Genomic DNA, 13,857 nt, shown 5'->3' with positions numbered 1-13,857 from the left:
GTGTGCTGGGAACCGAACCCAGGTCCTCCACAAGAGAAGCAAGGGCTCTGAACCGCTGAGCCATCTCCCCAGCATCACGCTCAGCTGCCCACATCTCTCCCGGCAGCACAACCTCTTAAACATAATAACGTTTCAAAAGTTGGTATATCGAATTGGTCCAAACAAATCCATTACCTGAGTCTCCTCTTTAGATGTCCAGAGTCTATGGGATTGACCTGAGTTTGGTCTTGTTTATCAATCAGCGAAGTGGGTATGGAGTAGAGATAGAAAGGTAAATTAAAGAGAAAGTCTACACCAGGAGGTAGTGGTGAACGCCCTTATTCCCAGCATCAGGAGGCAGAGGTAGGTGGATCTCTGTGAGTTCTAGAACAGCCTGGTTTAAAAAACAAGTTCCAGGACAGCCAGAGCTGTTACACAGAGAAACTCTGTTTCAAAAAAAAAAAAAAAAACAAAAAGTCAACAAAAAAAAAAGGAAGTCTTCAATGCACCGTTTTCAAATACCTCCAGGAAAGCTGTTTCTGTAAATTCGCTGGTTTTATGAACCTACTCCCAATGGCTCTTTAGAGTCTATCCTCGCTCTTATTCCTAACCCGTGACATCTCATTTTTGCTTGGAGGGGAAAGAAGAAAGGAGGAGAATAAATGACCAGTTCTTTTGTGTTCACAGTTTAAAGGATGGGAGTGAAAGCTTTGCTTTGGTTGAAAAAAAGGGCAAGAGGACAAGAAAGAAGCCATTGGTTTGAAAGGAAATCCTTAGCTGGACACAGTAAAACACATCTGCCTTCCCAACACTCAATGAGTGCATGCAGGAGGATCACCATGAGTTCAATACTAGCCTGGGCTACATAGCTAGTTCAAAACTAGCTTAGGCTATATAGGAAGAGTTTTTCACAAATAATGAAGGAAACAAAAAATAAATATTCATTCCCAACTTCTTAAGGGAATTAAAAATAAATATTCATTCCCAACTCCTTCTAGTTCCTTGAGTACACAAATGTCATCTCATACATACAAGAGGAAAACAGTAGAGATACGGGTTCGTGCATAATTTCAAGGAAATTGCACTTGATATATTTACATAGAAATAACCAGGAAGAAAGGGAATAACCAAGCCAAAAGGGTTGGCTGTGTTCTATTTCAAAGCAGTATCTCTTATACATGTAAGGGCACACATAAGGCTTGAGTCACTCAGTTTCTTGATAATACAGACTATAATCAGCGAACAGAACCATTTGTCGCCAATGTTTGAGCATCAGCTTCCAGGAGACACTCATCAATATCTGTCACCAGATCACTGCAATCGGCCTCCTTCAAGCAAATGAAAATGTGTGCTTGGAACTCAACCCGAAGAGTCACAGTGACTCAGACTCAGCAACCTACGTGCAAGAGACACTTAAAGGGACACGTCAAAAGGAGCTTATAAAAAGCTAGACACAGGTCATCCCTCGTAACTACCATGCTGGGCCCAGGCATGCCCACATCTCTCTGAGTTCCTATGGACTCTGATCAGTTTTTTTTTTCTATCTGCTGCCATTTCTTTCATGTAAAGGGTTTTGTAAATGTATCTTGGAGGAGCAGCTCAAGTAGAATAGACTTGAGCTGAGGTTCTAGATTCAGGTTTAACTTTGACTAAACCCCTGCTCTGCCACTGTCAGCCTGACATCTAAGTTCTTAAGCTCTGTGGCCTCAGTTTGCCCATCTAAAAAATGGGGTATCACCTCACTGAGCAAGAGGAAGAGTTGATGTAATTCACAGGCATCATGAAGTCCAGTGTCTGAAACAAAAAAGAACTCCCAACAGCGCCCCCTTATGGGCTCCTGGGAACTAGCATCTTTGCTGTGTATCTCTTAATCAACCCTAGGTCAACAAACCTGACCTCATCCCAAACGCCTTTGCCCTCCTGTGTCTTTCATCTTCCTTGACTTTGGGAACCTTTATGACAACTGTCCTTCTGTATGCATAGTACATATGACTTGAGTAACTCGGTAAGCAAGGGATACTCACAAGACAACCAAGAAGATGCTATTAAACAAGCCACTGGAGGTTAAGGGAAAAACATGAGAAAACATCTCAGCGTTTTCAGGAGAACCAGAAATCTCTATGGGTCACATGAAAAATGTTCTAGCAGGGAAGAAGACTTCCGTCTCCACACAAAGGAATCGATACAGCGTCTGGGCCAGGCCATGATGAAAGTCACCAAAGTCAGGCAATGGTGAGAGCATGTGGGTGGCTTTAAATAGACTTTCTAAACAACACATGGAATCAAGAATGAGAGGATGGAGACATGGAGAGGAAAGAAAGGCAAAGCCAACAGGAAGCATGCAAGAAAGGGGAAAGGGGCCCTGGTGGGCTAAAGGAGAGGAGTGACTGGTTTGGACAGAACCGGGCAATGAGCTAAATTCTCACGGCTAGGAATAATGTTACTCAGACATTTCCTGTGGCCTGGGCCTAGGCAGGAGGAACGCAGACCAGTGGTGATCCAGGTTAATAAGGTCCCATTAGAGTCAAAGAGGAATGCAGTCTGGGAGCCCTGTGAGTGATATTTCATTTGTATCTTTATAAATAAAGCTTGCCTGAGGTTCAGAAAGTAAAACAGTCACACTGATCAGCCTTACCGACCAGACAGTGGTGGCACACACCTTTCATCCCCACAGTCACACTAGCTTACCACAGAAACCGGCAGTCGTGGTGCATGCCTTTAATCCCAGCCCTAGAGAGGAATATAAGACGGGAGGAGACAGCTCTCAGACACAGTCTCATTCTAAGATTTCTGGAGGCAGGATTGTCACTTCAGACTGAGGTGGAGGTAAGAGTCAGTGGCTGGCTGTTTTGCTCTTCTGACCTTCAGGTTAAACCCCAATATCTGTCTCTGGGTTTCTATTAATCGTGCTACAGCCCTCAGCTGAGTCAAGTCAGAGCAAACTTTTTTGGAAAAGGACAAACGGTAAATATTTTCTACTTCGTGGGACACAGAATCTCTGTTAGAACTACCCAATCCCAATATTGCAGAGCAGGGGGCTGGAGAGATGGCTCAGTGGTTAAGAGCATTGGCTGCTCTTCCAGAGATCCTGAGTTCAATTCCCAGCAACCACATGGTGGCTCACAACCATCTGTAATGAGATCTTGTGCTCTCCTCTGGTGTGGGAGCATACATGGAAGCAAAATGTTGTATACATAATAAACAAACAAACAAACAAACCAATATTGCAGAGCAAACACCAAGCACAGAAACTAAGCAACCACAGCTGTGTTACAATATAACTTTACTTGTGGACACTGAGTTTGAATGTTACGTGTCTTTCACATGGAATGAAATATCATTTTCTGGTGACTTGCAATTGTTGAAAACTGGTAATAAAACCCAAAATATAGTAAATTTCAAACAATTATCTCTTCTCTTCCTTAATTATATTGGTTTATTATTTATCTATTTATTTATTTTGGAAAAGCAGTTTCCTATAGCCAGGCCTAGTCTCAAAGTTGCTACAAAACTGAGAGTGACCTTGACCTTCTCTGATCTACCTGCCTCAACCTCCTAAATGTAGAAATTACAGGTGTTTCCCCCACCTGTCCCACTTTACGCAGTACTGGGGATCGAACTCAGGACTTGGTGCATGCTACGCAATCACTCTTCCAAGTGAGTTTCCTCTCTAGTCCAGGAAGCATTGCTTGCATTGTTCCAGACCAAGGTTGAGAGAAATGTGTTACGCATTTCAAAATAACTAGACAAGCAGAGGAAGGTCCTTCGTACATGAAAATGGAGAGAAAGAAAGGACAGTGACCTGAATTGATCACCATTCATTGTACATATTTATAGAATTATTGTACTATGCCCTAAACGTTGGGTGTCAACTTAAAAACAATTTAAGTTGGAGTTGGGATATAGCTCCGCAGGGCAGATGTGGCATGCACAAGACCCCAGGTTAGGTCCTTGGCACCACAGAAAATGAGCAGGGCATCTAGTTTAGCTCAAAGAATTTGGCACAGGGGCTCTTGTTTTCTGGCTGCTGGTTACAAGCCTGGGAAATGGGGTAAAACAGGCCTGCTTTTGCCTCCTGCCTCCTCCACTTCCCTTCAGTCTATGGGGGGAAAACACATGATAGTTAATTTACTCATTTGTAAATTAAGGCTACTAGGAGTCACCCATAGGGTTTAAGTGATATTTTTACAAACTTACACGTGAAAAGTAACGATAGCAAACAGTGACAATGATGGCGGGGGAGTGGAGATGCAGGGTGGGGGTGATGGTGACGGTGTTTGGGGATGGTGTGATGGAGGGATTCACCTCTAAGACTGAGCCCATGGGGCTGACCAAGGTAGGATGTGCATACTAGAAAGCAGAACAAATGGCAGGGGACCTCACAAACGCCTATTTCATTCATACCCGACTCAGAGCACAGTCAATGGAGTAACAAGAAATTGTGACCGACTTCCCCGAGTCTCCTCTTCAAAATGCAAAGAGTGGACTTGTTGTCTACACATCCAACTACCTAGACAAGTTTAGGGAGAAAGAAAACCCAGGCAGGCAGCAGTGGCCAATGGCAGCAGAGGTAGTCAAGGAGGAAGTGAGGAATCACACACAGTACTGGGTGGTTATGCTGGCCGATCTGCTTTATTAGAGGGCAGCCCCACTGTTAACATTTTCTCAACTGCCTCTGATAACCCTCCGAAGACTCCATAGGCTTAGAAACCGAAAGCGGCAAGGGACATGGAGACCTTCTCTTCCGTCCTACCAACTGTGCTCCTCTGAGCCACTCACCCTGGGGTCACATACTAAGCACCTCCTCTACCACTGAGCAACATCGTCAGCATATTATTTTCCCGTTTGGTTTGTTTGTGTGTGCTTGCACATGCATGTGTTGTATGTGTATGTGCACGATACACGTGTGAGACACGTCTGTCAAGTGTGCAGGTAGCCACACCTATGCACGCACCAGAGTAGGAGAGCAAGGTTATGGGCGGGTAGGCGTATCATTGCTCTTTACCGTATTTATTACCTTGAGACAAGGTCTCTCGCTGGACCAGGAGGCAGCCATTTCAGCTCTGCTCGCCGGCCATGGAGCTCTGGAATTCACCTGTCTCCACCCACCAATACCAGGGACGAGGGCACGTCTAATCCTGTGGGTGCTGGGGATTTGAAGTTAAGTCCTCATGATTGCAGAATAAGCACTCTTCACTACGGAGCCACCTCCCCAGCCCCTCTGCATATTACTAAAACAAAAGGGTAGTAAAGGGCCGTGCACCTTTAAGTCTCTTTAGAGGGCGATGTACGAGAAAGAACACTTTTTCAGTCACTGCTTCTGTGCTATTTTTTGCAACTTCCAAATGATCAAGCAAAGAGATAATGAGACGTTGAATGCAAACAAGGAAAAGCAAAGGCAACAGGATTTATAGTTCAATTGCCTCAAACCTTTTTAGGGGAAAAATGACAACTATCCTTACCGATGAAAAATAATGTCCGAATATATTTACTTACACCGATTATCAATTATTGATAAACACGACAGAACGGTGAAAGCGTTATGGAAGCGAAGGCATATGTGAAGTTTATCTGCCCAGCAAGATCTTTCAAAGATGGTCCATAAAAGGCAAACAGTAATTATAGAGCTTACAAGTCATAGCTATACTCTGCAGGCAACTGGCAATCAGACGGACAGCATTTTCAAAATATCTTTTGGCAGAGGATTGGAAAGAAATCCTGCCACCATGATTCATGGATCACCATTTCTTGGGCAAAGAATAATAAGTTCTGATGATTGTATCATCAGCCTCACAACTCCCCTCCCCCCACTCTGCCTGCTCCCCACAAAGCAAACAAAATGAAAAATGTCAAATACACTGAATTCTGAGGGAAGGGAGAGGAGTATAAACGTGGATTATCAGTGCTGGTGTGTACAGAGCAGTGGGAAGAACTTTGGGAGAAGAAACAAGAGAATCGCATTTACCTGTGGCTGTGGTGTCTGCAGGAATGCATTGATCTAAGGCCTCGAGTCTGCTCCTTTGCAGAGACAAGCCTGTGCTGGAAACACCTTTCTTATTCCTAAAGCTCATCAGGAAGTTCCAGAACGTAGAAGTAGGCAGGGTTGCGAAGGGTAAGCTAAGCTAAGACTACATCACACCTGCCCGACACATAACTAGGGCGGTCAACAAAATTAACTGCAGTCTTAATTGTTTTAACGAAGTAAATTTAAATCAATTGTTCCTTGGGATTAGCTCTGTAATTAAAACTTCAACAATTCATTATTTTATATCAATGTCCACAAAACAGCCAGGTGCTACGCAAAAATTATTTACAAAACTAAAGAAAAACTAATTTTCCTTGTAGAGGTAATTAAAACTCCAGACACACCCAGAAACAGGTCATTCGCAGTCTGGAATTCAAAGCAGATCATTATAATTTTCTCATTATTTCTATGTGAGTCTGGACAGCTATAGACCATGTAAACAAAATGAGTTTACATTATAAAATATGGGAAATGTAAAGAAGACATTTTGGTCAAAATAAAATTAGAACTCATCAAGGGATAAAACCATTTAGATGCATAGAACCCAACTCCCAACCCATAATTACCTAACCTCTACAGTCTTCAGATTTCCTGGCCTAACTTGAAAAAAATAATTTTATCTTTACGTGAAGATTTTAAAGATACATTTTATGAGGGGGAAGAAAACAAATGAAACAGGGATGTCGAGAGAAATGAACATTTCCAACTTTTTAAAAATACGTAAGAAGGAATCAAATATAAAATATCTTTTATCAAATAGGCAAAGGTTTTCTTTTTCAAACTAAACTCAAGAGGACGAAAAGTATGATCTTTCTGGAGAGTTACACATTTGGCAATATTTACCATAATTCCTGAAAAGAAGAGGCCAGAAGCTCTCAAGTGTCATTGGAGAATTGAGAGAGTTCGGATTCTCTATAGAATATCTTAGCCACATATCCATGCCCTTTGACCCAGGACTTCTAATACTAGGAATAATCCTAAAGAAATAACTAGACATGTGGGTATATCAACCACATAGTAGGGGAGGTCCCATGCCCTAAAGTAACTGGCTAGCTCAAAATGAATACCATATTGTGTGTGTGTGTGTGTGTGTGTGTGTGTATACAAACTTCTTTTTGTCGTCGTTGTTGTTGTTGTTGTTGTTGTTTTGGTATTTTTGTTTTATTGATCTTTTTGCAGTTTGTCTGTGTTGACTTTGTTTTGTTTCTATTATTGATTTTAGAGAGAGAAAAGCATAAATTTGGTTGGGTAGGGAGGTGGGGAGGACCTGGAAGGAGTTCCAGGAGGGAAAAGAATATGATCAAAATATATTGTATGGAAATATTTTTAAAGCAAAGTTTTTTTTAAGAAAGAAAGAGAGAAAGAAAGAAAGAAAGAGAGAGAGAGAGAGAGAGAGAGAGAGAGAGGGAGGGAGGGAGGGAGGGAGGGAGGGAGGGAGGGAGGGAGGGAGGAAGGAAGGAAGAATAGGGTTAATGTGGATAATCTATGTACAAGGGATTCCTTGCAACGTTGTTTATAACCGCACATAAAACTATGTGAAAGTCCACGGAAGACTGAGTACACAGCTGTGTTCTTACAAGTTAAAATATAAAACTGTAGCAACGAATGAGGCTACTGTGTGTGTGCTAATGTGGGAAGATGGCCAAGAGGCATGGGAGAGTTTAAGGAGAATATCCCATACAGTAAAATAACACATTTAAGGCTATGTATACAAAGACAGTCATCACAAGTGCACAGTAATTATCCCTGGGTAGTTTAAGGTGAAGTGTGTGTGTGTATCAGAGCCATGCTATGCAGTCCTAGCTGGCCTAGAACTCATTATATTGACCAGGACGTTCTTGAAATAAAAGAGATCCACCTGCTTCTGCCTCCCTACTTCCAAGAATGAAGCCATGCAGCTGGCTCAAGTTATATATTCTTACCATAACTTTCTCTTTGGTTTAAAATTTTCAATGAATAGTGACCATTTATTTAATAATGATAATAAAGGCCTAGTTTTTTTAAATATAAAGAAAATATTGGGGGATGAGGGAGACGTAGACATTCACACTCTGCAGTTGACTTCCTGGAATTTAGTCTCTTGGCATTGTATGCCTGGGAACATGAAGCAATATGCATGATTTTGAAGTAAGCAGGCACTGAAACTCTATTTAAGCAAATATAAAGGAATTGGATATTGCAAATGTAGAAATACATTGACTCAGACACAGTTCATAGCATATTGGTAAACAAAATAAAAAGAAGCCGAATGGATACTAGCAGTACACATATTATATATATGTTATATATGTATATGTGTGTGTGCGTGTGTGTGTACATATATATGTATACATATATATAATGTGTGTACCATTGAAAGAGTATCTATCACAATGTATTCTGCAGTAATTAATCATTTTTGTTTTCTTTTTCTATTGAATATTCCTATAATAAAGAAGTACTATTTATATACATTTTAAAGTTTTAAAAATACTCCTTGCAGATTTTTTAGATTTTAACAGATGGGGCAGATTGTTTAAAAATGGTATTAATCTGTGAAAAACGAAAGAATGAGAATCCCAATCTTTGTACCTGGGAGGAGCTTCATTACCAACACAGACACACACACACACACACACACACACCATTTAGCTAACATGCATCGTGGTAGAAAGAACTGAAGACGAGAGCCACACAAAGACAGCGGGAGGCCCAAGGTGCCTATTCGGACTGGGTGTCCTGAGATGGACAAAGTTATAAAACCCTGGCTCAGGTTACAGGTTCAGCATGGCAAGCGCGTCTGATACGACCCAACAAAGGCATGTGTGCGCTGAATGAGAAATCTACACATCTGGTGCCCTGGGATGAAGTAAATTACAGAAACAGAGATTAACTCAGTATGGCTGAAAACTTCGCGGCTCCATCCCTATTCCCTTCCGAAGTGCGCCTTGTAAGCATTTCTTACAAGACTTACTTATGACTGCATCCCACTAAAATAAGCTCATATTGTTTTTTCAAGGTGAATAGGAAAAGAAGTGAGGAAGACTGGCTCCTAAAAGGATCAAATGCGGATTTTCAGGTACACCAAGAGATGCTAGAGCTCCCTCCCTCCCTCCCTTTCTCCCTTTCTCCCTCCCTCCCTTCCTCCCTCCCTCAGAAGGCCATTCTGGCAGATGACAATAGCTTTCTCGCCCGGGTAGTGTAGATGACACATTTTTCCTGTGACTTGCCTTCCTGTAATGTGCAGGAATTCCTGCGCTCTCTGGTACCCTTCCTGTTAACTTACATTTCAGATTTCCTCAAAAGGCACACTGCTGCTTTAATATTTGAAAAATGTCAGCTCAACCCCAGACAGCTAAGACAAACAAGCTGAGAAACACACCACCTAAACTCACAACTGTGGAAAACAGAATCTCTTTTGAAGAAAATTCTTTCTCGGAATCTCACTGTTGGGAAGGCTAGGGAGAAGGCGCCCAGTCCTTCCAGCTCCTGGGCAGTCTGTAATTCTTTGCCTCTGCTATGCCTTAAATTAGAGGTCTGTAAAACTGAATTATAGTGATCTAAAAAGTTCATAAAGGTTCGGGAATTGAACATGTTGTTAAATTCTTCAATACTGTGAGATTGTACCCACCTCTCACTTTTCCTCCCATTTCATTTGGCTAAAGTATTAGAAAGAAGTCTGAAACCAAGAAGAAGAAGAAAAAAAAAAGAGTGCTTTTGGCCATTTCGGAGAGCCTGGCTGTGCTAGGCCAAGTCCAAATAAAAAGTGCAGGGCCAAGACTCCTTAGCCATTTCTCAAATGATTGCCCACATCTTTCCACCAATAATTTTCCTTTTGGACAAAAACCTCATGTTCATACCAGATATAGTTTGCAAGCAGGATTCCGTGGAGAGCATTCATCTGCATAAATGGAAACTGACTCGAAAGACAACCAATCCTGGATCTATGATCAAGAGGAAAGTGCCACACAAGTACCCTTTTACCTCCCAAGGTTTAAAAAAAAAAAAAAAAAAAAAATGACCTGCCGAGAAAGACCAAAAACTGTGCAGAGAAGAAGTTAATTTAGAACCCAAGATCCAAGGCAAGAGGGGAGGATTGCAGTACATCTAAACTTCAGGCACAACTTCCTGACAGCTCAGCCAGTGAAAGACTCATTATAGCCTCTAAACTCTGGGAGCCCCGTTTCTCCTCAATAGCCAGGCTTTTGAACTTTTTATTACATCTTCGTTTATTTCTTCTGAGTGAGTGTGTATGGGCTGTGCATGGGGCACGTGGGCACGTCAGAAGACAACTGGGAGCCAGTTCCTTCGACCACTGGGTTTGGAGGGTGGAATGAAGGTAGCCAGGCTGGGCAGCAGGCACCTGTGCCCACCAAGTTATCTCACTGGCCCCATCTATGCTACTATCGCGGGCAACGAAAATGTCCTCACATCCTTGCTATCCCAAACCAGATGGTAATTCTTGAAGAAAAAGACTTCATTTTAAGTATTCTCGTGTATCCCAAAATTCTACGCACATATACATAAATGCAAATCAGCATGTGCATGTATATATATATATGCATGTGTGTATGCAGACATAAGCATGTATATCATACATACGTATCTTAAGCTGAACTGAATGAGTGAGTGTATGTTTACCAAATATAAAGTAACTAGAAGCCATCTCCTTAGTATGTTAGAGCATGACTGACTCTTGTAAACTTCTTTCTCTGTTCAATTAATAACAAAATTTTAAGGTTTCCCTGGTTAAGCAATATCCACACCTTAAAAACTACCCATTTCTAGGTTCATAGACACACTTCTGAAATAGTTCAAACACTTCATCCTCCCCTAACATTAAACACAAAACAACAACCAACAGCAACCATAAGCAATCTTACTTTAAACTCTGAAGAACATCCCTTTCTTCTTGGGACCAGACACGCACGTTCATCAGGTAGAATTAAATCATATCACAGCTCCAGAAAAAAGTGTGGCAAAAAGCTTATTGGATACTTAATGTCACCAGATCTTACTCCAGTGGTGCCCCCAGCTAGTCTAGCTCACAGCAGCTAGTACACCTCTTCATTTTGGGGTGTTTTCCGATGCCATCTGATTTCTCTATGGTGAGGAAGATTGCTCCCAAAACAGGTCATTAAAGGTCTCACAGACACCTAAGCACCCCTTCAGCTTTGACGCCAAGCCAGGACTTTTTTTTTTTTTTTTTTGAAATTACCTCCAAAGAACATCATCAGTAAATCTGCAAAATACAACCTTACAAATTCTTTTTTAATTAAGTAAATTTGAAAAAGAAAAAAAGGCAGCCACAGCCCCGAACTTCTGACCTATTAATCTCTGCAGCTACACACTTACAGGAATCCGTTGCAGTTGTCAGTGAGACGGTAAAGGTCGGCTCATGTTGATGCAAGGCTTAGAAATACGGTTACCCCCTAAAACCCTCCCTCCCTCAGGTGCAAAGCATCTCCAAATGGCCAAACAGATTTAGGTTTTCACCACTGCAAGCGACGGGTAAAAGTGTAAAAACCTCGGGAGAGCAAGGCTTGACTGCTTTACTTATTTTTTTTTAATATTACACTGCTCTCCACACTTCACCTTTACGTCTCTTCAAAATCAAAAGTTGCCTATTGTCCAAAGCGAAATTAATACAAATTTAGCTGAAATCTGGCACCACAGTGGCTCATTCCCCCAAAGAATACAAGATCACGTTAATTTCCTAGTAGTTTACGTCGAGTTTTACCTTTCATCTTCACCTCGAGACTTTTCGAAAGTTTGGATTCCTGTTGCACACAAAAATTACTTAGAATGTGCGTGCATACTAAAGAAATGTACTATTATATAAAGCATTGCACATTTAGACGCTACCAACCTGCTATCTCTCTCCTGACTGTGCAAAAGGCAAAAAGGCTCAGTAATCCTAGCAGAAGAATGCAAATAATGTCAATGCACAGCTGAACTGCAAGCCCTGCCTTACAGGAACTCTCTGTGTCTGCAAAAAAAGACACACACTAAACAGGAAATGCAACTGAGCTGTGGAAAACCTCAAACTTAAAAATGCAATCGCCGGGCGAAAATTGCATCCATGCATTCATGAATGCATGCATAAGCCTTTGCATTTTTTGCAACTAATGCAAACAGGCTCTTACCTTTCGACTGAGACATTTTCCCCTTTCCTTTGATGGGGGAGGGGAGCACAAAAGACTTTGCCTTGCTTCTCTTCTGTAGCTAGTTTTGCAACAAAGATGCAAGCTGCAGGCGTGCAATCTTCATGCAAGTGGAGTTTCTCTTGACCGATGCAGCAGATGGACTTTCAGGGAGTCAAGATGGAATTGCACACCTTGCAATACAGTCTGGAAAGTGATTTTTCCCCTAGTTGCAACGTTAGGGAAGGCTGTGCTGCAGCTACATGATGGGCCAGGGCTGGCAGCTAAAAGCTCCAAACTTGGAACTGAGTATCTTAGTGCGCAGACGTCCTTCCTGCGAAGGGCGCGAGGCCCGCTGGGTAATGTAGTTCGCCTGTAGAGTCCACGGGTCTCTAATTTAAGGAAACGTGCTCCGGTCGGTGACTGAGTGAGGTGACTGACTGAGCGCGACAGAGATCTTACTCAGATAAACAAATCGGACACACACTCTTCAGGAAGTGAAGGGTGATTGACGGCCAGGTCCATGAAAGGAGGCGTTTTGTTCTCAAAAAGCCCCTGAATCAACAGCTTAGAGAACACAGGGGCGGTTAAGGCGCCTTTGTCACCCCTAGACTAAGGTCTAATTGGGGGTTCAACGCGTTGATTTCTTTCTTTTCCTGCTCAGTATCTTTGTACTGTTCTGCCTGTAGACAGTTCGGCCTGACACCTCATTTCACAACAAATATTTGTCTTGAATGGGAACTCCGGTGGCGATCTGACCCCTCAGAGAAGATACAAAGTTTTATTTGGGAAGACAAGATCCCGGTCAGTTCTTTTCAAGAAAGCTGAAATTCAGTGCTGAATAGGGCTGAGGGAAAGAAATTTGGGAAGTTCTCATTTCTTACAGGATTAGAAAGGAAATCTTGTTTCTTATATATCAAAGCCAATTTTAATCAAAATAAAGGTAATTTGAAATTTCTTTTCTCGCCCGAGGCAGGTGGGGATGAAGGGGAAAGTCCCCGGCCTTAAGAAGAAAGGGTGGGTGGTGGGTAACAGTACTCTTATGTGAATGAAGTCGAATATTTTGACTGTTCTCGATACCATCAAGAGATGTTTGTTGGGAGCCCAAAGTGTGCCAGACATCTTCCCAGGGCTTGGGATTTTCCCCTTTATCCTGCTGTGCTCAAGGCTAGAGGGTGGCTTGTATCGCGGTTGGGGTGGGGGGGGAGCATCTCCCCTTTAAGGAAGTCAGAGATGCAAGCAATCCCTGAAAAGGGTGGAGAAGAATAGTCAGGGTGTGTGGGCTGGGAGCTACAGCTTACAGATGTACCTATTAGACCACCTTCAGGAATGTTCTTTCAAGGCAAACAGAGAAGGAATGAGGGTTTCGGGCTGCTGGTCTGCAAACAAACCGTTGTGGGGCCAACTGTCCATTCCTGGGTCGCTGAGGGTACCATGCTGCTTGTGAACTAGAGTGGCTCTCAGAATTAACCTGGTGTGGGGCGTTCTACCCAGATTTAACTGTTTAGACTTTAATTGAAAACGTAGAGGAGGACGTAGAAGGTTTTGAAAAGGGGAACTTAAACCAAAGCATTGTTTTAAGAATGTAAATTTATCCTCAGAGATCTAGATGGGGTTGGACTTGGGAGAGGCCAGAGGTAGTTCGGGGCGTTTGTGGAAAGCCACGAGAGTCACTTTGGAAGACGATTCATCCGCGATGGCTGCTAATAAAAATTTCTGGAATTGCATTAA

The 13,857-nt window shown here is 42.4% G+C and overlaps 1 protein-coding gene across 1 annotated transcript in view; it reads right to left on the bottom strand.

Moving 5' to 3' along the window:
- Positions 1-12,411, bottom strand: part of Map2k6 (mitogen-activated protein kinase kinase 6) — a 127,895-nt gene extending 115,484 nt beyond the window's left edge. The window contains exon 1 of the mRNA XM_057774191.1: positions 12,130-12,411. Coding sequence (XP_057630174.1) covers positions 12,130-12,145 — 16 coding nt within the window. The 5' untranslated portion in view covers positions 12,146-12,411. The remainder of the gene's footprint in view (positions 1-12,129) is intronic.
- Between the last annotated feature and the right edge of the window lie 1,446 nt (positions 12,412-13,857).

This window comes from Chionomys nivalis, chromosome 7 (assembly GCF_950005125.1).
Source record: "Chionomys nivalis chromosome 7, mChiNiv1.1, whole genome shotgun sequence".
In the NCBI taxonomy this organism is placed as follows: domain Eukaryota; kingdom Metazoa; phylum Chordata; class Mammalia; order Rodentia; family Cricetidae; genus Chionomys; species Chionomys nivalis.
The sequence above is the reverse complement of the archived record's forward strand: the minus strand, read 5'-3'. Positions and strand labels throughout refer to the sequence as shown.